Source organism: Gymnoscopelus microlampas, assembly GCF_963454915.1.
Source record: "Gymnoscopelus microlampas genome assembly, chromosome: 3".
Lineage (NCBI taxonomy): Eukaryota > Metazoa > Chordata > Actinopteri > Myctophiformes > Myctophidae > Gymnoscopelus > Gymnoscopelus microlampas.
In genome coordinates this window covers 19,027,558-19,053,399 of record NC_139940.1, presented here as the reverse complement: position 1 = coordinate 19,053,399, position 25,842 = coordinate 19,027,558, and the positions used below count along the sequence as shown (strand labels likewise).

At 40.5% G+C, this 25,842-nt stretch overlaps 1 protein-coding gene across 1 annotated transcript in view; it reads right to left on the bottom strand.

Annotated features, from left to right (window-relative positions):
• Positions 1 to 3,453: 3,453 nt before the first annotated feature.
• Positions 3,454 to 25,842, bottom strand: part of grik3 (glutamate ionotropic receptor kainate type subunit 3) — a gene marked incomplete at its 5' end in the record, with an annotated part of 116,230 nt that continues 93,841 nt past the window's right edge. Inside the window, 5 exons of the mRNA XM_084052113.1 lie at positions 3,454 to 3,772; positions 5,606 to 5,856; positions 7,549 to 7,774; positions 12,208 to 12,425; positions 22,568 to 22,686. Of these exons, the coding sequence (XP_083908239.1) occupies positions 3,575 to 3,772; positions 5,606 to 5,856; positions 7,549 to 7,774; positions 12,208 to 12,425; positions 22,568 to 22,686 (1,012 nt within the window). The 3' untranslated portion in view covers positions 3,454 to 3,574. The remainder of the gene's footprint in view (positions 3,773 to 5,605; positions 5,857 to 7,548; positions 7,775 to 12,207; positions 12,426 to 22,567; positions 22,687 to 25,842) is intronic.

The following is a 25,842-nucleotide window of genomic DNA, read 5'->3' as shown; positions in this document are numbered from 1 at the left end:
TTTGTGTAAAATGACAGTATTCACATTATTTTCTTTTTTTTTTAATATATATATATAAAAAAGATGTATATATCCAGTAACCAAACTGATTGAATCAGCCAAATCCGAAACCCTGTTGTTATTTCTAATCATTTATCGACTTTCAATTATTTTCACACATTACAGACATGGAATGAAAGCAAATGTGAGTCTTTGAATCAACCTGCATCAAAAGCTAAGCGCAAGGGTAAACAATAATACAGTATAAGAGTTTGTCAAGGCTCAGTCATACTTCAGGCCAGACTAGTGGGGTTTCAAGAGAAGGAAAGATCCAGCTATATCAAATAAACCCTACTCTATAGGGGAGTTTCATCTAAAGTCTGGGGGAGCTCAAGATTACAATGTCGTATTCACCTCATAGAAATATATTAGGTGAGATAAAAGAAGATTTACATATATATTCCCCTTCATGATGATCACATTTCAATATACTATCATATAATCCATTGCTATTCAATAAATAAACAAGGGGTGTGTGGAACTTCAGGTAAATTAAGTTCAAAGTGACTTCTGTAACCAAATAAATAGCATCTATACCATATTTGACTGTGAACAAAATGTATGTATTTAACAGTATAAATTTAGCAAAATACATGTTTTATTCCTCCTGCACATTTTATCTACATACTCTACTTTGCAGAAGGGAATTGATAAACATTTATACAATGACTCCCTACCAAACCAATGGTAAGTCCTACAGATTGACGGTTCCTTTGTTCATAGGTTACTGATATTGTTCAATTGGAACCTCAGATATTTGCCTTGACATATTAACAGTGTAAACCTCACAGAGGTTTTGCATTCATCACCCAGACAGTGGCAGCTTACAGACTTCCCAGTGTCTTCCTACAGCTATTTGTTGAAGATATACACTTACAAGTAATAGGCGTTAAAGTCAGCATGAAGACACAAAAATGAAAATGTTGGTCTCATGTCTACTGAGCCCAGTATCTTTTAGCATGTGCACGAGTCAAGAGTTGATTAGCTCACTATCTCAATGCACATTATGAACATAAACTTTAAAAAAATGGTGTCACTTGCTACTCATAGCTAAAATGTCTCAAGTCCAAAGTCTCTTCTTTAAGCCAAATTGTCAATGTTCATCATCCAATTCAGTATCAGGCAAGAACAAGTATGGCACCAAAAACATTTACGGTAGATCAGTTTTAGTAAAATGGAGTGACCATAGAAATATATAAAGTATAGAATGGATATTTCCATTCACAGCAACGCTGTGCTTCCGTATCAAACACAGGAAGTGGAAGTTATGTTAGTTAAGTTAGGGCCTCCGTGATGCATTTGTTCAATGCAGAAGCTCTGCATGGCATGAAGCGAATTGTATCCATAGCAATAAGCTCATCAGGTCCCCCAGCAAAGTAGGTGGCTGTGAACACGGATGTTGTCTCATATAAGACTTATCTATATTATTTTACATCTATCTCTGGAAGTAACTGAACTGTGTTTAAATAGTAGGGACATTCACTGGTGCTGTAGCTGCGCATGGACTAACACCACATTTAGTTCAATGGGGACATGTTAAGCCTGCTTTATAATTAGTTGGTTAGCAAACCAAAAATATCAGATCTACAAGTTCACAACACATTGCAGCGCGATGTATTGTGGGCTTGAAGATCAGCTATTTTCGGTGTGTGACACGCATGTGCAGCTAAGTATAAATCAAGCCTAAGATTGGCACTTTAGTCTTAAGGTCACAGTCTCTTGCCCTTTGTCTCTGTGCCTCAAAATTCACCACTAAACTAAGACAGACAGATGGGAAAACAATAATAAAAAAAAAAACACATCCACACCTTGACCTTGGTGATTGACAAATAAGTCAAAGCCAATTGAGTCAACCCAAAGTTTTATTGTGGGGCTTCAAACTAAATAATTACTTTCAGTCTGAAAACAACCTGGTCTAGTGCCTTCTAGATCAAAATATGCATGTTTGAATAGTACAATAACATGCTATTTACAAACTGTACCCATGAAGCCCTTTCAAAAAGCTTTGTAAATGAGTTTATGTATTTATTACATTATTCATGATTACACATTTGTCAAGTTGACATGTCCCAAATTCATGTTCCAAGCAAAGAATGGAATCAAGAAATTCCTCAATTAGATTACAGTATTGTAGTGTTACAGTATTTTTGCATTTCTTCGCAACAGTATTACAATACATGGAGGGGTGGTTGATTGAGCAAATGCAAATACAATGTTATGACTCAGTGCCAACTACAATTTACGCTAGATATTACCCTGCATGATTGGAAAAAGTGTAAAGTAAAGTGAGATCCTTTACCCTTAATGGTCCATTTAAAACCACTACAATTTACTTTGCACCGATTACGATATGAGTCCTCCCACTCTATTAACGCTCTCTCTAAAACAATTTGTGACCCATCTTGGCCCATACTGTTCTATTAAATGAGCAAATCTTTGGCTATTTATATATTAATTGGATTTAAATGTAATCAGGTAAGAAACTCATTTTGACATACTGTAGGTCTACGTAAAAAGCAATCCCGGAGATGATGAGCTTTCAAATAAAAATCCCATCCTGGGATGCTATAACAATAACAAGATGGTAGGACACATGGAAACTTTTATCATACACAAATGTCCAAACCTTAATTCCCCTTCAAACCCTTCTGTGTTTGCAATAGTATATTACATCAGATTTATTCTGCAAAACACTATTCACCATTGCTCAATGCTCAAGATTTTTCCTATGGGCCACCAATGTCAATACTGCAAGTACTGTGTAAAAATTCTTACAGGATATCATAGGCGTCCCATAGTCCAAGCCATGCATTCGAAAAACTCTCTTCTGTAGCTTCTGACTCATTGTCACCTATTTGAGTCTGGACAACATTTGAGGCAACATTATTTTCTGCTGCCAAAGGCCATTCGGGCATTTGCGTAAATCAATAGAAAAAGGTATGTGGTAAGAACTGGATGTGCTGTGTGACAAAACTGATTTCCAATGAAAACTGCTTCCGCTTGTCCTCCTTGTCAATCTGTCATTTATTGCCATGCTTGACAAAGCCTTTATCTTATTTTTGTCCATGTTTCCCAATAAAATTCCAGTGTCTTTGTCATTGATTGAGGATTCCTTGAGTCAGCTGTAATCCCTTGGGTTTTTGTGTTGCGCACGTAAACATCAGACTTGAAAACTGACTATTTGGGAATATTGGCTCCTTTTTCACAAATGAGACCGATCTTCCAGTACCCCTCAGCCCCTCCCCAGTCCACCCAACCCCCTCAAAGCCCCCACCCCAGCTGTGGTTTGGATTACATGGCGGATGATGTCATACCTGCGTTGCTGATGCTGTCATTCTGATTTGCCCGTGTTTCGTCAGAGTTCCGTGTTTCGTCAGAGTTCCGTGTTTTGTCAGAGTTCCGTGTTTTGTCAGAGTTCCCATGTCGTGGTTCAGGGTGAACCTGGTGATCCCATCTATGCCATTGTCTCTGGTCTCCGGCAACACCGCCTGCACGTGACTCAGGAGGCCCTTTCCCTGGGGGGCACACACTGTTGTCAGGGGAACACGGGGGTCATCCCAGTGCTGCAGCTCATGTTGTCCTTTCCCGGGAGTCGTCGGTCGTTGTAGGTGTGCATGTTGATCACTGCATCCGTCTTCACCGCGCCTGGCGGCGGCTGGGGCTTGTGCTTCACCCGCCTCTCGCAGGTGAACGACAGTCTGATCTCGTCCACCATGGCATTGCACAAAGACCTCTGGGCGATAAGTGGGGGTTGAGGGGAGGGGGGAGGCCAGGCAAACAGAAAGACAGTGGGGAACGGGAAAGGGGGGGTAAATGCCTTAGTTTTAAATTGGTCTGGCAAGCAGAAGAGTGTCGACAGTCCAAGATGTGAAAAACAAATTAGAACGTCACAGTTCATTGTGTGTGTGTGTGTGTGTGTGTGTGTGTGTGTGTGTGTGTGTGTGTGTGTGTGTGTGTGTGTGTGTGTGTGTGTGCCTATTTTTTAGTGTGTTTCTGTGTTTGCACGTATCCATGGCTGTCAGCAATGTCAAGTCACACCACATGCAGCCCACGCATGGCTCGTTGTTGCTGCACTAGTCTGACAGAGTGAGCTACTCTCCCCCCACATCCTAATGTGCACGGCACGCTCATAACAGCCTGCTAAGCTGCATAGCTCAAAATGGTGGTTTGTAACAGTAAAGGGGCTCACACAACTCTGACATCTGCGATGACTAATAGCGGATTAATTCTTTATGCTCCAATTTGCAATTATGTGTGTTAAAATAAGTAAATGTTGTGTTCTTATAGCCAAGTACTCCTAGAGATTAGCCAAAGGCATGCAAATCCTTTTACATGTTTGAACTAAAAGCCACAAACTGTGTGAGGCTGTGTGTAAGTGTCACAACTAAATCAGTGTGGTTAGCAACTCCATAGCTAAAAGCTCATCCTGGTTTAAGGGTAATTCAATTAACACAGTGGTGGAGATTGCATTTACTCTAGTACTGTACTTAACACATCGGGTGCCGATCACGGTCTGGACCGTGTTTTCACATAGTAGCGCTCTGGTGCCGAACACGGTCCAAACCGTGTTTGGTGTCTTTTTGTTTTTTTTCGTTTTTTCCCATACGGGAGGGGCTGGAGCAGCTTTGGGATCACGCACGGTGAATCTGACAAGGATGGGCCAGATGCATCATTGTGTCAAAAAACATGGCGCACATCCGCTTCCGCTCTATTTCCTTCTCTAAAACCCCTATAACTCCGAAACTTTTTACGCTGGGGAAAACGACTCATTTTGTGTGCACGATTGCTCCGCCATTGTTACTCGCGTGAGCGATGTTATCGCTCCAGGCGTTAGCCAGCACCATCGGCTAAAATGGAGACATGCTTTTTTTTCTCATGGAATGGAATGCACGTCGTGGGGTCTACAGCTTAAACAGCGCTGCGCAGCTCAACGGTGAGATTTCGGCACCGAACGTAATCTGTTATTATAAAATGCTGGCACCCGATGTGTTAAGAGCACTTTTGAAGTACTTTTTAATTTATATTATTTCAATTTTCTAATACTTTTTACTTCTACCCCACTACATCTCAGAGGCAAATATTGTACATTTTACTCCACCACAATTATTTGACAGCTTTAGTTACTAGTTTGTTTACTTACTTTAAATTTGGATTAATACAAAACATGCATTAACTGATACATTATGATGTATTATTCTAATGAATCTACCCCGCAACACATACTGTGTGTAAAGCTCCACCGTTACCAGCTATAACATTAAAGTGGTGAACACGTTAAAGCTGAATTTCATGTCCTACCCAAGATTCAAACCCAGTGCTGAAATGTTTACCATATTTTGGCTGTACCACTTGTCAACAAGTAGCGGTCATACCCTACCATAGGATCTATATTTCTCAATATAAGAGCAGGGAGACCAAATACAACCACCGCAGTTATGTTAAGTTATGTTAACCACTGAATTCATTAATCTGATTAATTGAGAAGTTTGGCCTACGCAAACTCTAAATTGAAGGTGGGGTGAAAACACACAGTGTTGTAATTTGGGCAATTCACAGGGACAGCTACCTGCTCACGTTCTGCCGTCTTCCTCAGCTTGTAGACGAATTCGGCGATGGCCACGAATACGGAGAGTACCAGGCCCGATGCCAGGACTATGAAAATGCCACCCAGGTTCTGGATCCCCATGGGCCCTGTCTCATGTCGCTCTTCATCCAGACAACTACTCCCACTCCACCACTTCTCCTTAAGCATGTGCAGACGCCCATCCTCGTGGATGCTGAGGATGGCGATGGTGATTTTGTCTCTGTATGGGGAGCCTGCAAACAATGCAAGGTCAGCTTTACTACACAGTAAAAATCCTCAGTGTTAAAGCTAAGGAAGGGATTTAAACCCTATACTTAGTTGACCATGTTCCCACGGGCTACACTGAATATTTTCGGCGAATGTTCACCCCAGAATAGGGATGCTATAGGGTTCAAGTGGTTAAGGTAAAGCTTAGATGTATGTCCTTCCTGGGATTTGAACCCAGGTCTATTGTGCAGGATACAATATTTCTACCACTGAGCTAAGACAGAACAGGGGAGATGTTGAGCTTCAAGTAGACAGTACCTCTCGTAGACCAGTAGTGGTCCTACCCAACCACAGGGTTTACATTTATCTAATCTCTCAAGAACAGATTCTGCTCTGCGTTTGAATCTGTCGGGGGGGTTCGTCATATCGCGTACGCACTGGCCTACAAGTGGGCGTGCCTTCAGATCAGGAAACAGGCCGCGCTTTACCCAATCAAATGTAGTGGGCGGGATTTACGTGTCTGCCGATCCTTCCCCACTAGAAACAAACTGAAACTAATTTAACAATAGCGTCCTGGGAGCAGACAAAACCACAGAAAGATATTCACATTTTAACTTGCTCTTTCATCATAGAAACAAGTGGGCTTATAACCAAAACGATCCATGTTCTCTGGGAGAAGTGGTGTTAGTGTTCCGTGTAGAAATATTGTTAGGGGGAATGAAAACATAGTCGCACCACCGGAAGTGAAAGGCTGAAGGCAGACCAAAACCCCGGTTTCCTTGCGCACGTGTGCTACAGTACGTCGACTTCCTCCCAGAGCCAAGTGAGATAGTAAAAAACAGCAGAGGGCGCTGTTTTTCCTTTTCATTTGGCGATGGGTTCCCAGATTGACATTTATCAGACCACCTCCAACCACTGCATATGTACTGTATAGTATTAACATACTCTGCCATGCAGATTGGTAAAAAAATATGTTCATTCACAAAAGGTATTTTGTATATAAATCATATACATGGTATATAATTATGTATACTATATTTGTACTCTCTCAGAGTTACACATTGATAAATTAACATTGAAGATTTTACTGTGTACAGGTTGAATTCCGACTGCTTTTTTATTTGAAGGTTTTGTACTAAGGATTGAACCACATGTTATGGAATATTTCTAGATAGGCCTATAGAGGTTTGGGCCGCTTCACGGCCCTCACATCTATGTTGGATCACACTCTGGATAGAGTCATGTCTGAGTCATAGTGACATGCCTAAATATGGGCGTATCAGGTTTGTTTAGGGTCATGTCTGAGTCAAAAGTGACATGCCTTTAAATGGGCGTATCGGGTTTGTTTATGGTCATGTCTGAGTTAGAGCGCCGTCTCCATTAGTTGGCTGGCCCATTAGTTAATTTTATATACTGTAGGATGTTTTGTAATGAATATTTAATTGTTAGTGGTCTTTGGGTGTATTATCTCAGAAACGCTGATGACAGTTTACAATGAATCTAGAACCTGCATCACAATGACCCAAGGGAGTTCATGCAATACAGTAAGCGGTGAAAAATGTATAAGGAGAAATTAATAACATAACCCCCCGCCCACTCACACAACCACACATACACTCTAACCACCAAGTGCTGTCGGTATTGACGAGCACTTGAACTTATTAGTAGGCAGTCCCACACAAGTCTATTGTAATCACTGATGGTAGTTAAGGTCTTACCCAGGGGAGTGCCAATTCCATAGCCTTTGCTGTCGATGATCCCTCCCACCTGGGTGAGGTTACAGTTCCGCCTGGTGATGTAGTCGATGGTGGTGGACTCCATGAGCAGTGCGTAGTCTGACTTCAGCACCCTCTGGATTCCATCTTCAATAGATTTCACCAGTGATGTGCTAGGCTTACTGCTCATAAAGGCCCACATCTTCTCAAAGGTAGAAACCTTAGATTTCTGTTTGAGACAGAAATAGAACTTTTTGAAGTGCCTTTGAATCTCATCTCCCTTGCTACAGTTACGGGGGAGGGGGGGGGGGGGGGGGAATAAAACAATGCCCTGACACAAAGGAAAACAGTTCCTCTGTGACGCGCTGACCCTTGAACGAAATATAAATCTCCATCTTTATAGTGCGGTGTACAGGTGCTGAAAATACTGCTAACCTTAAACACCTGTTATTCCTTTCTTCCCTCTGCGGCTGAATGATTGTACAAACATGTGAATTTTGTGAGTGTCTGGGTGGAAAAAAAGCTGTCAAATCACAGTGCTGGGCTTTGAAGAATCTTTAATGGTCCTTTATTCCAGCGTCCAAGTAGATTTACACGATTAATTGTAAAAGATATTTTTTAGTCGCTGGATTAAAGTATCATGGATTAAAACATCTATTCTCGTAATAAGCACAAGGGAGACCGTAATAATAGAGTCTCTCTCCATTAGTCTTGCATCAGGCCATTTGGTATTTCATGCAATTTTACAGGAGGGTCACATTCACACCATGTCTAATCCTGGATAATTACTGTCTCAGGACCATGAGGCATTTCGAATTCTAGAAGATACTATTCTAAGCTGCCCTCCATTGTTGTGCATAGTGCCCAATGCATGTCTAATGCGTAGTGCACTTCCAATGGAGGCCGCCGGTTCAAATGTGAAATATAATAATAACATGTTTTATCATGAAAAACAAAAGAAGCAATCAGGTGATTGCATCGTGAGCAGGTCTTCTGGTGTACTGTCTGGACGTGACCTACATTGCCCTCAGCTCACTATCATTTTGACAAAACTTCTGAATTCCACCCCCTGTCTTCTTTTAGCAGCTGTCACTTCCTTCATCTGCTGGAGTCGAGCTCGTTAGCCTGATTCTCCCCATCAGGGCAAGAGGGAGCGGAGGCCACTTGAGCATAGCGACTCTGATGAGTCAAGTAGAAAAAGGTGTCTCCTCTCCTTTAACCCAATAAGACCCGGGGATGCATCTGTGTCATTTGAAGATTTCTTTGGGCTACTCAAAAAAAAAATGTTTCGTGAAAATGTGTGCGAATCTTTGAATATTTTTTTTAGGGTTTTAGGGTTTTTAAAGCCGAACTTAAAAAAAAAAAGTATGTTGCTATAATCAGTGGTTCTCAAACTTTTTTTCATGTCAAGGACCCCCAGAATTTTATGTATTTATACCCATCTCAAAATATGTTGTTCCAGGGACCCCCCCAGAAGCAAAGATTTGAATTTAAAAATATATACTGTATATATTGAATCATTTGCACAGCATTTCAAAAATTTTCAAAAAATTGCAGATCTACAAGCTCATAGCACGGCACTCGGTGCCGCGCTATGAGCTTGTATGTCTGCTATTTTTGAATAGCCCAAAGACATCTAAAAATGACACAGATTATTTGCCGGTCTAAATGGGTTAAAAATGTTGCAATCATAATCGCTAATCATGGAAGTAAGAACGACGGAGCTTACACTTTATAAAGCGTATCGAAGCTCTTTAGGCCAAAGAGATTATTTGTATCCAGTTCCACAACTGCAGTCCTGATAAAGAACAGCATGTTTCCCTGTGCTTTACAGTTAATAATGGGATATGAGTAGCAAGTTATATTCCAGGTATTTAAATATACACTTGTGTATGACTAGGCTACATCATATGCTGTTGTGCAATGTTACTAAACAGATTCTAGTGATAGTGATATTAAACAGTACTGCAGTTATTGTTCTGTAATGCAATTTCAGTGTACAAATGGAATTTACTATCTATTAATGTCAACAACAGGGTTTCATGCCCGATTACAATGCGGGGGAATCCTCGAAAGAGACCTTAGTTGATTCAAAAATATTATTTATACACTGTACGTACGGTATTGATAAAATGCCCAAATCGGAGATTTTTTGGTATAAAAAGTGGGTCAGTTACCCTGGATAAAAAACACATTCTCTCCAGCTACTGCAGTGTCATAAACCTATGGACTTTCCCTCATTTGAGTAGAAATGCTCTGTGTTTTCATTGTTGCACAGGGAAAGACTGTAACTCTGTTACATGTGTTATTCAGCACCACAGCGGCAACATCTGAGGCAAAACGCAAAATAATAAAATAAAGGCAAAGACCCTGCAGGCAAAAGCTGAAACTTTGGAATGAGAAAATCATTATGGAGGAACACATCAAACAGAGTGGAGAAGTGGAGAAGCTGGAGAATTTGCTTTTGCTGTGGGAATTAAGATCTAACTGTGTGTGTGTGTGTGTGTGTGTGTGTGTGTGTGTGTGTGTGTGTGTGTGTGTGTGTGTGTGTGTGTGTGTGCGCGCGCATATATAAAAAACTGAAACTTTATATATATATATGTATATATATATATATATATGTATATGCATATGTATATGTATATGTGTATATATATATATATATATATATATATATATATATATATATATATATATATATATATATATATATATATATATATATATATATTATATTATTGATTCTTTCTCTTTGGAAAGTGTACTGTACTATCACACTATACAGAGAGAGTTTGTAGAAAAGTCAACTAAAAAAGTAAAGTAATATTTCAACATCTTGCCTCGGTTCGTTACTATACGACACCATTACGCGTGTGTACTTGCGTCGCTTTGTGCAAAATAACAAAACATTTTAAACTAGAAAAATTACACAGGTCTACGCCATGTCAGGCAGGTTATTTTGGCCTGCTGGTGGCGCTATAACAGGCCAATGTGAAAAGGGGGGCATTTAATCCTCGGCCTAGTGGGAATGTGTGTGCAAAAGTTCATGGGAATTGCACGCTGCGTTCATGAGTTGAGGCATTTTGTTCAAAAAGGGACCAATCCTGAAGACTTTAGAAGCCAAAGTTAACCAATTAGGATGGAATATGAAATATTGGATAGATCCGTCAGGATCACATGACTATAGAGATACTGTGTACCGATTTGCATGATTTTTGGACATAATCTGAAGGAGTAATATCCAAAAATGTGTTTCACAAAAGTCGGCCTCCTGGTGGCGCTATAAAAAGCAGATGTGAAAAATGCAGGGCAAATGTTTATAGGGAGTGTCCGTGCAAAGTTTCACGCAGATCGGTGCAGTTGTAGTTAAAAATGCCAATCAGCCTATTATAGCGCCACCATGAGGCTAATTTGAAGTGGCATTTTGTCCTTATGAAAGGCTGATCTTAAAAAATTGGGGCGGAGGTTCTGAATTGGCATCCAGGGATTGTGTGTGCGCAGTTTCGCAGCGACCGGGCCAACGGTGCCGGAGATTAGCTGTCCACAGACAGAAGGACACACGGACACACGGACGGACGGACGGACGGACGGACGGACGGACGGACGGACAGGGTGCAAAACATATTCTCTCGCCAGGCCGAAAGGGGACAATTAAAAAGACAAACTAATTGTGTAGCTGTTTATAGTATGTAAAAAATCACACCCTGTGTGAAGGAAGCGGTGCCTTTGGGGCGGGGCTTAACTCATTTCAGTTCGTCCCTATTGGTGGTCTGAGTCCACTTACCAAATTTGTACTTGGTAGCATGCTGCAAACTGGAATGATGGCTGTTTAAAGCCCAGCCAATGGGCAGACAGAGGGGGCGGGGCTTAAGTAATTACAGTTCGTCCCTATTGCGGGCTTTAGTCCATGTACAAAATTTGTACTCCATAGCATGCTGCGAACTTGAGTTATGGCTGTTTGAAGGCCAGCCAATGGGAAGACAGAGGGGGCGGGGCTTCAGCAATTCATGCTGGTCCCTATTGGTGGTCTAAGTCCACATACCAAATGTGGAGTTGGTGGCATGTTGCAAACTGGAGTTATAGCTGTTTAAAATCCCGTGCTCATCCCGTGCTCATACGGGCGCTGGGGGTCCCTGGACCCCTCTTTGATAACTTCATCAATTCATGCTTGTGCCTATTGGTGGTCTAAGTCCACATACCAAATGTGGACTTGGTGGCATGCTGCAAACTGGAGTTATAGCTGTTTAAAATCCCGTGCTCATCCCGTGCTTAAACGGGCGGACGGACATAACATACGCTGGGGGTCCCTGGACCCCTCTTTGATAAGCACTGGCACGTGTGGCCAATGAGAGGAGAGATGGCAGAGGCAAGCTCCAAGTCTGTGTGTGTGTGTGTGTGTGTGTGTGTGTGTGTGTGTGTGTGTGTGTGTGTGTGTGTGTGTGTGTGTGCGCGTGTGTTTGTATGTGTTGCTTCTTTGCCGTGCTCATCCCGTGCTGAAACCGCCGGACGGACATACAAAAGTCAAAAGCCACGTATAGAGCGGTTGGCACCGCTAAAAAACAAAAACAGAAATAGAGTATTGTTATGAAACTCTTCCTTCATAAAATTACTTGTTTCAGTTGTTTGTTAATTAAAAAAAAAAAAACTTGTATTGTGTTGTACCTTAAAAAATGTCATGGTGGCACCATCCTTGACGACACCATACTCAATCTTGGTCTGCTTGGCGATGTCATCGGCTGAGTCCACAGGTGAATCCATTCTCTCCACAGTGAGGAAGGCAGCTAAATTAGCCGTGTAGGAGGAAATGATGATGAGGGTGAAGAACCACCAGATCCCACCGATGATCCTGGTGGACAAGGCTTTGGGCATCAGCTCTGAGCCTGGATGGAATGTAAATGTGAGAAAAGACTGTTCACTCCATCTGCTAGCCAGCACTATGATAGCAGATTTGATTCTAAAATGCAATATATCAGTCTTGGTATGTTCTGCTCCCTGGCATCCATGTACTGTATAAACAAACAAATACATCATAGATTATGTTAACCTAACTTAAAAACAAAGAAAAAACTTTGTGATCAGGCCATAATGTGTATCCAGAACAGGTTTTAATTGTGCAATACTGATAAACATGCAGAAAACAAGGCAGCTGTCCCCCTCCCATGTAGCACCCTCCCCTGGCTCCCCATCCCCTGTCAATCAATTAGACTTCAAACACACCCAACAGCCTATGGCAGCCAAAGCGAAACAAACTTAGATACCCACAGGCGTTTTTGTTATCATGTCAACTGAAGAGGTACAGTAGGTAGTTCAAATGTATCTAGGAATTTAATTGGTTGTTACTTTTTGCATGGATACTGATCTTTGTAAATGTCATTTAGCTGAAATACAGACAGAAGCCATCTTGCACTGGAAAATCTGCCATAGTAGGAAACTTTGGCAGAGGGTCTGCACATATTGGCCGGTTGAGTTATGTCTCAATGAAAGGCCTTGTGATTATCAGAAATATCACCCAATGCAGCTTTAAATGCTGGTTTATCTCTGTCTTTAGCCGATCTACAAGCTTGTAGATCGGCTATTTTCAACATTTCTTATATTTTTGAACATTTGGCCAATGTTTGAGTTTGAGTTTTTATGGTAGAGCTTTTGTCCAACTCCTCTCGCCCAACAGTCCCTGCTGACAGGTGCCTCCCCAGCCCGTACATGCAATGAAAATGATCCCCCTCCCCGCCGACTTCCCTCCCTCGAACACAGTTGTGTTCGTGTAGACGCTTCACGACGAAGCCGGATGCACCACTATAGATTCGAACCACCCTTAAGCCAATTTTAATATAGGATTTGTATATATATATATATATATATATATATATATATATATATATATATATATATATATATATATATATATATATATTTATATATATATACAGAAATAGCCGATCTACAATCTCACAATGTGCTGCGATGTGAGCTTGTAGATTTGCTACTTTGAATGTGCGAAACTGGCACACAATGAGTGTAAATTAAGCAAAATAGGCCTAGGCTTAGTAGTAGCCTAATGACATGCTCAAAATATGGACACCAGGGTAGTATAAAACTTTGACAGATCTAATTATACTTTATGTTCAATACTGCACTGTATGTGTATGCTATATGCATGTTTTCACTATCTGGTAAATTGCTTGACATTCAAATCATGTCTCAAAGAGCCCAACACTCCTCAGAGTGGCGAGTGTCCAAAACTGACACATGCGCTGCGATCCAATTCCATACTATATACTAGTATATACAATTTCAGTGCCTGTATAAATACTGAAATTGCTGGATTTTTAAGTGTAGTGTTGATGGACATTATTTTCCCACAAAGCGAATGAGATATGGAATATGGACAGGTCATAAGTCTTATGCTTCATTACTACAAAACCAGCAGCAGCAGGACATTGCTAATTTAGATTTATCTGTGGTAGAGAAGCAGGCGTTGCTCTTTATCCCACATACTAGTCATTCACTGATTAGCAGCTCTGTACGTGTTTGTGTGTGTGCGCGCGTGCATATGCGTGCGTGGGTACATGTGTGTACGTGCGTGTGTGAGTGTGGGCTGCAGCTGCCAGAGGCTGTGGCTTTGGCAGGTGGACATAATTGCAATTCTTTGTTTTGTTTTTATTTTCTCATATCTGGCATCACTCTGTTTTCACAATGTGTTGTCAAATAAGGTGGTGTAAGGAATGTTATGAATGTTATATCACAGCTCAAGGTTGCCACGATTTTGAGTCAACTTACAGTACATTGTAACTTACTGCTGTAAGTGAAGACAGTGTGCGGGAATACAATATTCAAAATCAGTGTCATGGGTGCAGTGCCAGTTCCATACTGTATCAACCCCATATACTTAATTGACCAAGGTCCCCCAAGGCTCTATAATAGGTCTGCTCCTCTTTTCTCTCTACACTGATCTTTGCTGAAAAATGGCAGATCTACAAGCTCACAACGTGCCGAGTTAATGTAGACTAGTAGTATCTGGTCTATGAAATATTAATATTGAAAGCTAAAACATTTTCAGTAGAGTGAATAGCAACACCAACCAGAACACAACTATTATATTCACCTAAGTGGAAAAAGCGGCACTCCAAAATAAATACTAAAGACAGTGGCTCAGTTTCTCATTTTATTGCAAGAACGCTAACGTGTTTCGGCCGTAGCCTTCCTCAGGACGGCCGAAACGCGTTAGCGTACTCGCAATAAAATTGATTTGTATACATAGCTGAGCATCCACTGCCTAAACTAAGAAGGCATCCAGAGGAAGCGCACCAGTTTTTCTTTCTTACAACTATTATATTCATAAGATTTTTTTTACTGTATCATTGAACGCAGGCAATTACCCTGCATGTCTATATTGTATGATTTCTTAAATCTAAACTGAATTTACGGGTCAAAGGGCATTCATGGTACAAACCATGTCCAGTACTTACATGTATTGTATGAAATAACATGCAAATGTGTGATAATAAGAGGCATCAAGTCAAATCATACCTCTACCCTGACTTTGAGAATTTGTTGAGCAAATTGACAGACAATGTTTACAATGGGTCTGTGGGACTGGTGTTAAAGTTACTTTATGTCTCATCTCTGTCAACCTTTAAACCACCCTCGTGCTCTGTGTACTGGGTTACTTTACTGAGAAGATTTATGAGGGCAATTCTGGTAACAAGCCTACATAAGGGGGGCCAGAGTGGTCCACTCTTTAACCTCCCCTACTAAATTTGATTGGATTTGTCCTCTGCTGTCTGACAAAGGCCCCTGTGTGGTTGCAAATAAGGGTAGACGGCGTCATTCTTTGATTCACTATGACGTTAGGGATAGGGAGGCCAGATCTCCATCTGTGGTCGCACTAGAAAAAGGAACTCGAACAACTGGAAATTCAATAAAAATACTGTTGCCAACAGGGAACACAATATGCCACTGCACTAGAATGCTGTAATAAATGCACACATACCCACATAAAGGAAGGGGGAAAAATCATATAGTGCCAACAAATAAAGTGGTGTCAATATGGCTGTACATTTCCTTGAAGGACTCCCATCTTGCAAGCCAAAGAAATATAAATGTCCATTCAGGGTAGAAGATAAGGATGCTGTTTCAGTCAACAAACACCTCATCAATCTCACTGACTGCAGACACTACTGTAGTTTGAGTAGGTACTCCTTGACACCGACTGGAAATATGAGAACATATTAAAGTGCCTTTAAAGAGACACACTGAATGAAGCTTTCAGAGGGAAAATAGGTTTGATATCTGGATCAAGCTCACTCTGTCACATAGTGTAAATTTACTTTGTATGAGTTTCGCAATGCTTACAGCAACGCCTGATGGTGTAATAGCATACGCATAGCTAATACACTTTTAATTATCCTAGCTTCAAATGCATTTATTTATTTTTATTAAAGGATGTGGGAATTAAATGACAGATAGATGTAATATCAGAGCATACATTCCATACAGGAACATCATTAAGAAGTCCCCTATTACTATTCTCATTACAGGATATGAGCAGAATCTTCCGTATCTAATGTACAGTAGCTTACCAATTTTTCAGTATTGGAAAAAAGTGAAGGAATGCCCCATGAGAACCATTACAACCACACTTAACATGATCTCTAATGTCATGCCTTAAGTTACAATACTAGAGGCTCTTACTGGTTATTAATTTCCTTAGGAAAATAAATAAATAAAAGGTATATTTATTTGTTCAGAAAAATTGTTTGCAGCTGCAGAGAGAAGAGAGAGAGAGAGAGAGAGAGAGAGAGAGAGAGAGAGAGAGAGAGAGAGAGAGAGAGAGAGAGAGAGAGAGAGAGAGAGAGAGAGAGAAACATTTAGCCGTTTTCATTATTGCACGGAGAAAATTAAAATTGTACCTCAAGTGTACCTCATCATGTACCCCAAATAGATAATGGGACGTACTGTATGTTTGTTGTGAGAGCCTACTGAGAATCCTAGCATTACATTTGAAGCACATGAGGTGTTTGTGTGTTTGCATTTTACACCTCCTTATTTTTACATTCTTTGTGTCTGTGACATCAACCTCCCACAGACAAGCTGGCAGATTGATTTATTTTTTTGGCTGTCCTCAAACATGGCCATTTGCATTTTAAACATGTCAAGAAAATGGCTTCCTTCTCAGTTGCTGTCACTGTGTTTGGCAGACGAGCACAGCGTCTGTTTGTGTGACACTGACAAAATATACCTCGCTGGAAATATTTGCACCCTGTGTTGCACGGCAGCACAAGATATGTGCCACACAAAGTCAGAATCACCCTGTAAAGAAACAAACAAATGTAACATTCAATTCAATTCTACATGAACACAACTGTAAATTTAGGGCATAACGTACGTTATAACGTTCACTTTCTGCTCAAATGAAGAAATATGAGTAACAAACACCATTACAGTATGTGTTACCTCATGTTAACTCTGAGACGTCAGTGAGCTAAATTGCGCTGGGGAGGAATATGAAACAGAACTGATTAGAAGCCGCCTCAGCCTTCTAAATATGAGAAGCCCTCGAGCTTAAGCAGTAGTGAGAATTACTACATTGAATCGTCCCTGTTTAGCTGAATAATATAGGTTACTAACTAGCTCATTCTGTTTGGATTCTCCCTATCGTTTTCTTCAAGGCACACTGGTGCTACACTCCTAGCTTCAGTTTGCAGCGGCAAATTGGCAGAGCTACCATGCTGTTTCACGGGAGCGCTGCTGAGCCTTTGTGCTTAATGAATTGCAGAACGTGTTTGCTATCCTTACAGGAAAAGATCCACAACCAATTTTCTCGGAGCCTCCTTGATTTGTCTTGTTACATTGAAGTTAAAGATTGTATTGCTCTTTTTCTTTTCCTAATTGACTTCATTATCTAAATGCTGGGCCTTTGTTTGCCTAGGTGTGTCTTTGAGGGGGTGGAAGTGGGTACAAGGCAAGCATAGAACTCTTTTGAGAGCAATATCCTTCCATGAACCTTCCTTGAAACATTTCAGAGTGGTTTGTTTGGTAACTCGTACCATCAATTAGCAGTGAAGGCATCAGGAAATAAAGAAAACCAAACTCCTTATACTGTATTCAACTTTTAGGAGAATGGGTAGAAAGCAAAAACAGCCACATACCACCTTTTCCACCCAACCAAACAAAAATATGTTTTCCCCCTGTTTACTGGACTGGTTGTTAAATATCAGCGCTCTATTAGAGAAACTGCATGTGGGGACTGAGTGACTCTTGTTCCAATATATAAGACCTAATTTGGTCAGTCAGTCTTATCATGAACTCCTTCACTGCCAAGGATGACTTATGACCAGACATCGTCCAAACGCCCACACTGCCAAGAACGACTTATGACGACTTTTTTGTTTTTTTGGTGGGGGGCGCTACTCCGCAGCCTGTGAATGATCCAAGCACCACCGAAGAAGAGTACACCCAGATATCACGTGATCACCCCCCAAAAAAAGCTAGGCACCTTCATGTTAAAGGATTTATAAAAGTCAATTTGTCTCGGCTTTCTGTTGTTTTTCTAATGTTTTTCAAAAAACAAGCCACATTCAAACGGCCATAGCTCTGGAATGGAGGATCGTGACTGGCCAATTTTTTTTTCCTATACTACGACACCTCCGTGAGGACGGAGGTCACAGAGAATATTCCATGATTTTTCAAAGGTACAGTAAAATCGCCTTTTTCGCTGGCAAGGGGACCGGAGACGGATGAATTCATTCATTAATTTCTGGCAGTGAAAGAGTTAAGGAGGGAAAAAAATCAACTCTTTGCCCACTGATCTAAAACTAGAGATCGGTGGCAATGTTTTTTAATAGAGGACTCAAATTACGGTTAAAATAAAAACAACAGTGTTGACTGTTTTTTATCATACTAGACCTTCAAAATTCAGAATTCATGTTCAAAATGAGCAGTTATGCAAACACACTTAAGCAATGCATCTGGTCTGTCCATCGTGATTGTGATGTCTATGTCTCTCTGGTCCTACTAACTGGTAAGTACTGTAGGACCACAGTGACTAAATTGCACCCGCCAGGAGACCTGGGGCCTATTACACGAAAGGTGAATTAAATAAGCCTGGGCTTAAGTCAAATCCAGGTTTGACAAAGTAGGGTCCTTACAGCCTGGTTTATTCCGTTCCATGAATGCCAAGCCAGGCTGAAAAGGAGCGACTTTGTCGAGCTAGACCTTGTATAGAGCCGGGATAATGAAGCCGGGCTGAATGGGCGGCGACGTATTTCTATAAAAGTCCATGAACTCGAGCGCAGATTCCTTCAACTTGACCAATCATGGCGGCGGGGAACAAAACTCGAGCAGCGTTTTTCTCTGTGTCCGAACAGCAGCAGCTCATGGAATCATATGGAAGTCAAACATATAATTAACAGAAAAGGAAACACGGTCGCTGTTATTAAATCCAGGGAGAAAGCGTGGCAAAGTATTGCCGACAAATTAAATGCACAAGTCGTCCAAAAATATATACAATTTATATATATAGTCCATAAATATATAATTCTGTTAGGCTTAAACATGAGGAGTTTAAGTGAATATCGCCTACTAATCTACAATGCTATTATATGCGCCATGCATACAATGTTGAGATTACATGGAATCTATCTATTTATATATCTGCAGTGCCGTCCACGGGAGTAACGGGGGTCCCCGGGGTATCGCCATTACCCGCGTAGTAACGAGGGGTCCCCGTTGCGGTGACGGGGTCGCCGTTACCCGCGGTAGTAACGGGGGTCCGGCCGCCAAAAGGTATAGCCTACGTTTTTTTTCGGGCTTATAGATCTTTGATTTTCCGCATAAGAATTTAATAAGTGTGGGAAAACTCATTGTTTTTCAGATTGACTGCTTAAAGGGCAATCTGGTCAAAAATGATTTCCCCATTGACTAGAAATTGATAATTTAAAATATGCTCCTCATTGACATTGTACAAGAGGCTCTTTTAAGGCTGTCACTAATAATGTACACACACACACACACACACACACACACACACACACACACACACACACACACACACACACACACACACACACACACACACACACACACACACACACACACACACACACACACACACACACACACACACACACACACACACACACACACACACACACACATAATGTGTATATATATAATATGTATGTATATGTATGTATGTCAGACATTTTTGGGGCGGTGTAGCCGCCCCCTATAAGTGAGTTTTGGACACTGACCAATCCTGCAACGCATTGTATACCCCTAACCCTTCCATTGTTAATGCAAATCAATACTGACACTATCCTTTTTTTAAAGTGAGTCATGTTGTGATGACCACACACCACCACTTCACACTGGGTGTGATTTTTTATAATCTAAAAAGAAAACTAATATATTATCAAACATCTACAATATGAACTATAGTATTAACAGAGTGACAATGACATATCACATGAGTCATTGTGAAACAATTATGATTCATGGTCACACACTATTTCGGTAATATAATTCAATTGATTATATCTTATTGTATTTATTTCATTTTATTTGAATGCAGGGTCATTAAAATGAGTCCATATGCAAACATATGTGTTGAATTAACTGTGGAAAAAGTCATTGATTTAAGATTGGAGTCATTGGACTAACAGCTATATCACAAAACTTGAAGAACAAGGCACTGGATTAATTAAACTTCATAGCTAAATTGCCTTGGTAACTAAAGTAGGATTGCGTCAATTTTCTTTCGTGAAATCTAGTCATGGATAAACTTAGCCAGGGTGAACTGGCTAAACTAATCTGGCAAGATAATTCAGCTTTCATGAAACTGATTCATCACAAATCCTGGCTAAATTAAGCCAGGATAGGTGTTAAATCCAGGCTAAACCCCTAATTCTGCTTTCGTGAAATAGGGCCCTGGTTTCTAGGTAGTGAAGGTCTATATACACCGGGAGTGTTTATTTTATGCGATTAATTCACATTAATTTAAACTGCTATTTGTGTTATGAGAACATCCACACAGAGCGCAATGAGGCGATGAAGCAAAAATATCATTTTTTGAAACAAGGTTGATTTTTCTGCACAAATAAAATCAACCTGTATGAATGAGGGGTTACCAAAATAAAAGTTTGAAAATATTTGCGACGCATATTCTTTTTCTGCTGTAGACAGTTTGTGAAATCTAATTAGCAATTAGCAATTTCTTTTCACAGTACTGAGGTCACCTGATGAAAGGGAAATGTACAGCTGTGCATCATCAGCATAAAAATGGTAGGACACATAGCCTATAGTGTCGTATCATGGTACCACGTGTGGGACGTATAAATTAGATTAAAAGGTAACAGACCAAGTAATGATCCTTCTGCATACAAAATGTTAACTCCATCAGATATAACATTTCCAAGAAAGTCCTGTCTTTTAGGTAGGATGGAAACCAGTTAATAACAAGATAGGTCAGCAGAATTTTGAGGTCTATTCATTAATTAATATATCATGATGAACAGCATCAAAAGCCACACTCTAACAACACTAAAATAGATGGTCTGTTTGAATCACTGTTTTTAATTTTAAGGTCATTAACTACTTTGATGAGGGCTGTTTCAGTCCTGTGATTAGCTCTAAAACCAGATGGGTACACAATACATCATACAGTTTGTTAAAGTGATAGGTAGCTATGCAATAGGACTGGGCCAAGGAAAGATCCCTAGTGAACCCCGGTCAACAAAGTATATAGGGTTTAAGTGATTAATTTGCTGGCCAAGATTAGCAAAATAAAAGCCCCAGTCCCACTCAATACTATTACTACAGTGATAAAACAAAACTCACAGAACGTCACGTTATATCTAATCTTAAGTAACGGTGGAATAAGAATTATGTATAACAAAAAGGCTACATCGTGTCAACCAAGGTCCATGTGACATTTACCACAATCAGTACTCAGAGAAGTGCTATGAGTGAGAGATATGAATCTCCCACAACGGGTCACCCTCAACCCAAGCCGTATGACAGTGTAAACGTCAAACTTACACCAGCAGCTTCCAGCGTGGCTGACAGCTGGCATTTGTCAGACATGTTCCCCAACTTACCCTTTCCCTCCCGACACACATAAAGCTCTTGAGCAGGGCCAGCCAACTACGTTGTGGGGGAAACAAATGTGGCAATGTTTTTCCTCCTTAGCTGCCAATCTGTGACAAGTGCTTGACACCTACTCTCTTTTTTTTAAACAGCAGGAAGGTGACAACAGACTGCCTTTGTCATGTAAGGCTGAGCTCTCCAGTTGTGCTTGACAGGCAAGTGTCTCATGAAGCAGTCAAGGAATGAAAATCAGGTGGCTTGTCAGTTAAAGAAACAGAAGGTGGGCGTTATATAGCAGCAGGGGAGAAAAGGGAATGGGGTGGGGTGTTGTTTTTATTTTATTTTATTATTATTGACAAGCAAGGGGGAGGTCTGCTTTATAGTCTTGCGCGGGAATGTTTTCTTACTCCCGCTACTATTGTATCCGTATCTCTGGTTTTCGGACCATTACCGCCCCTGCTCCCACATTGTGTGTGTTCCCGTCCGGCCTGCAGTTTATTTTTGACTGCCTGCTCCTACACGCTGCAAAGTTTAAAGTACCACCTTCTCCTGCAAGATCTCCAACGGTACCCAAATATAAGCAGAAAGATGGAATGAGAGAGGGACTGACCACTTCAGCACCATGGACAGAGACACACAATGAGAATTGCAGAATTAATAAAGAGATACATACATATATCTTGGTAATGTTTTGAAATGTGGTTCACCTCCTCTGCATTTAAACATAACACTTTGATACACGAATGTCACACACACTTTGAACGCGCACACACACACACACACACACACACACACACACACACACACACACACACACACACACACACACACACACACACACACACACACACACACACACACACACACACACACACACACACACACACACACACACACACACACACACACACACACACACACACACACACAATCTTACCTTGTTGCATTAAGGAACCCACTCCGAACCAGAAGCTGTTGAGGAGAGTGAAATTGTTTTCAACCACATCTGATCCGGGGTTACAGGGATGGGCATCATACCATTCATATGGACTGAACCTGCCAAACATGAAGAGAGATTGAATTGTGTTCAAATACAAGAATACAGTACATAAAGTATGTTATTTAACCTGGGGCCAGCGGGCAGCCTAGATAGTCCCTTAGTGACTGAGTCACTCTCCATTGTTGAAGCTCACCACAGTAAATAGGAAATGGCTCAAACCATTCCAATTGAATTATCAAATGCATTTAGGTTTCAAATTAACTGCAGATAGTAGTGATGAGCGGGTCGACCCGTAACCCGCGGGACCCGCGGGTCAACCCGCGGCGCGGGTGGGTCGAGTCAGGATTTCAAAGGAAATTATGCGGGCTGCGGGTGAGCGGGTCAGCCGCTCTCACACGCAAAAAAAAAAAAAAATCACATGCTCTTGTTTTGTCTTCATTCCTAATAAGAATAATAACAATAAAACAGTTTGAATACACTTGGGGTGTATACTTGAAGATTATTTTCCTTCATGATTTTACCGATTCTTTTTTTACCGCGGGTTGCGGGGCGGGTTGCACATCACTAGCAGATAGATACTTTGTTTCAGATTACTGCTGACAGACAATAGCTAACATACATACAGCCCCAGCAAGTTCATGTTGCCATTATAAAAGAAACTATTATAACTTAACCAGCTTAACTAAATAAAATAACTAATAAAGTGGTTATTGACTAAAACTTGGGCTCAAGTCTTGAACTAGTTTTTCCTAGTATGTATTTATGTATTCATATTATGCCATATCCTCCTTATAAAGACTACCTGAAATATGGCAGACCAATGTAGCCATTTCAGCTCTAAAACTACAGTAGATAGATAGACCTTTATTGATTGATTGAAGACAGATACATGTATCTCTCTACATGTAAACATGAATACATGGTCCAACAGGTCCAAACAACAGCCATTTCATTAAACATGAAAACAAATTGGAAGTTGGAAGTGAAACTGTGCAATGTAATAATTGTGCAGCAGTGAATCTAACTTCTTTTCCCCAAATAAGTCTACATAATTTGATTTCACGTATTAGATAACAGTAGCTAATAGCTATGTAGTACAAGTGTACAAGTGTGAAAATATGCTGTTTATCTCGTCACTTGTCCCACTCTAGCTTAAAAATGTGTTCACATTAAACATGTTTTGATATCATCCCAATGATCTAACCTACCCTTTAAATATCGCACTACACATCCTACAAAAACATTGTATTTGTAGTTAAAGGTGGCAATATGATGGGAAAAGATAAATGCCACTTTGGAGATATTGGATATCAAAATGTCATTCATATGAGAATAATACTGTAGGTATGAAGAGCTTGGTGAAAAGTCACGTGCCACCATAAACCATATACATTCCATGGCTCTGCCATTTAGTGGAAAACGTTTTGAAGCTGCTACATGCCATGAATTCTTTAACAGAGATTAAACAAGTCAGTTTAAGAGGCAGATGGTTGGATAAAACATGCTAAATGTCAATGCTCTTCCTCTTGATTTAAAAAAAAAAATTAAACGCCATTTTATGATTATTTAAATATAATTCTGGGTGTTTTTCTGTAGATACTTGGAGCCTTGAAGTCTGTAGCATCTACTTAAAAATAATTGTGTCACATACCATATATTGCTCTTCCAGTGTGCCAGTGCACATTGGGAACGATTGGAGAAATGCTTTCTTTACTATGACAGAAATGCTAAGAAAATGACATCCTCTACAACAGCGTCTTTCAAAGTGGGAATTCGTGAATGGCCATTCTCAATGGAACAATCATCGTAGCAATCATCAGCAACTGATGTACTATACAAGACATAAAGATAAACTGAATTAGAATGATATAGCATGGAAATGTTGTAATATGTCAGTAACCTATTTTAGTAAGACACTATAATAGTTTGGTTCACTAGTTCAAGATTCTTCCCTTTATTGAGAAAATGGGAAACAGCAGTAGATGGATAGTTCTTTCCTCCTGTTTGGCTGTGATACAGCAGGGGAGCAGTCAACGCCTGGGACTGATATGGAGCCGAACACTCCCACTGGACTGTGAGGGTTCGAACAGCGGGAAGTGGTAGATCGAGGCACAGAGGGAGCAGGGTGTAAGGAGGGATGTGAAATCAAGGGTAATGGTTGTTTGGACCTGTATTCATACTACACACAACAGGGATTGGATAATAGGGAAATCGGGTGGTGTTTGGTGGTTGCGTGTCATGCGTACGTAACTTGCTACACTTGAGGAACTTTTTTCATTTTCAGCTAACCCATCAGACATCGCAGACATTACAAAAGTACAGTATTTCAAAGTATTTTCAATGTTCATGCTTTTGCTTTTGGTGTGCTTCCCTTAACCTTTGCAAAGCATTTGTCTCAATATAATTGTCAGGTATCAGAGGAGCTACGGTTGTTTAATTGTTCATTAAATGTGTTTCTTAAATGGATCCCCTTTAGCCGACACCTTGATGCAGATGTGGCCGATCATTTCCACTCCCTACACTTCCAACTGATTTCAATTTATTTTATATTATTCCACCTTTGTGTACATATCTTGAGACTTCACACAAAGTTTCTCAGACAACTTTTGTCTGAGAAACACTCCTTGAGAAGTCTCAAGAGTGGCCAGGTCATACTCTTAAAAATAGGTATCACCACTAAATTCATTATACACTAGTCTGCATTGAGGATATAAAACATCGGTTTTGGGTAGATAGGCAGACACCCAAAGGCAGAAAATTGAAATTGAAACTTGGTTTATTTGCTATATGAGCAGATAAGGATACATGGGGGAAAACTTCCTTCATTACACTCTTACTGAAGCGTAAGTGCTCATCCACATCAACATGGAGAAGACTTCCATTAATCTACACTTTATGGCCTGTATTTATCTCTAAACTTTTTCAAATGTATTATATTCTCCAGCTCCTACAGTATTACAGTATGTATTGAAGTGACTGAAGCAAAATAGATTTATTCTCCCATAGCTACTTCCTTTAAGACAGTCCTGGTTTTATGGGCGAGACTGATAACAAGAACAAATTAGGTTCTGCAGCTTTTCTTTTTTCCTTATTTTCTTTCTCATAATGCTGCTTGCAAACAACATTGGTAGATACTTTGACCATCACATTCACTGACCTACAACTGTGAACTTAAAGATGTCTATGGTACACACACAAAAGTAGTTTCTTAA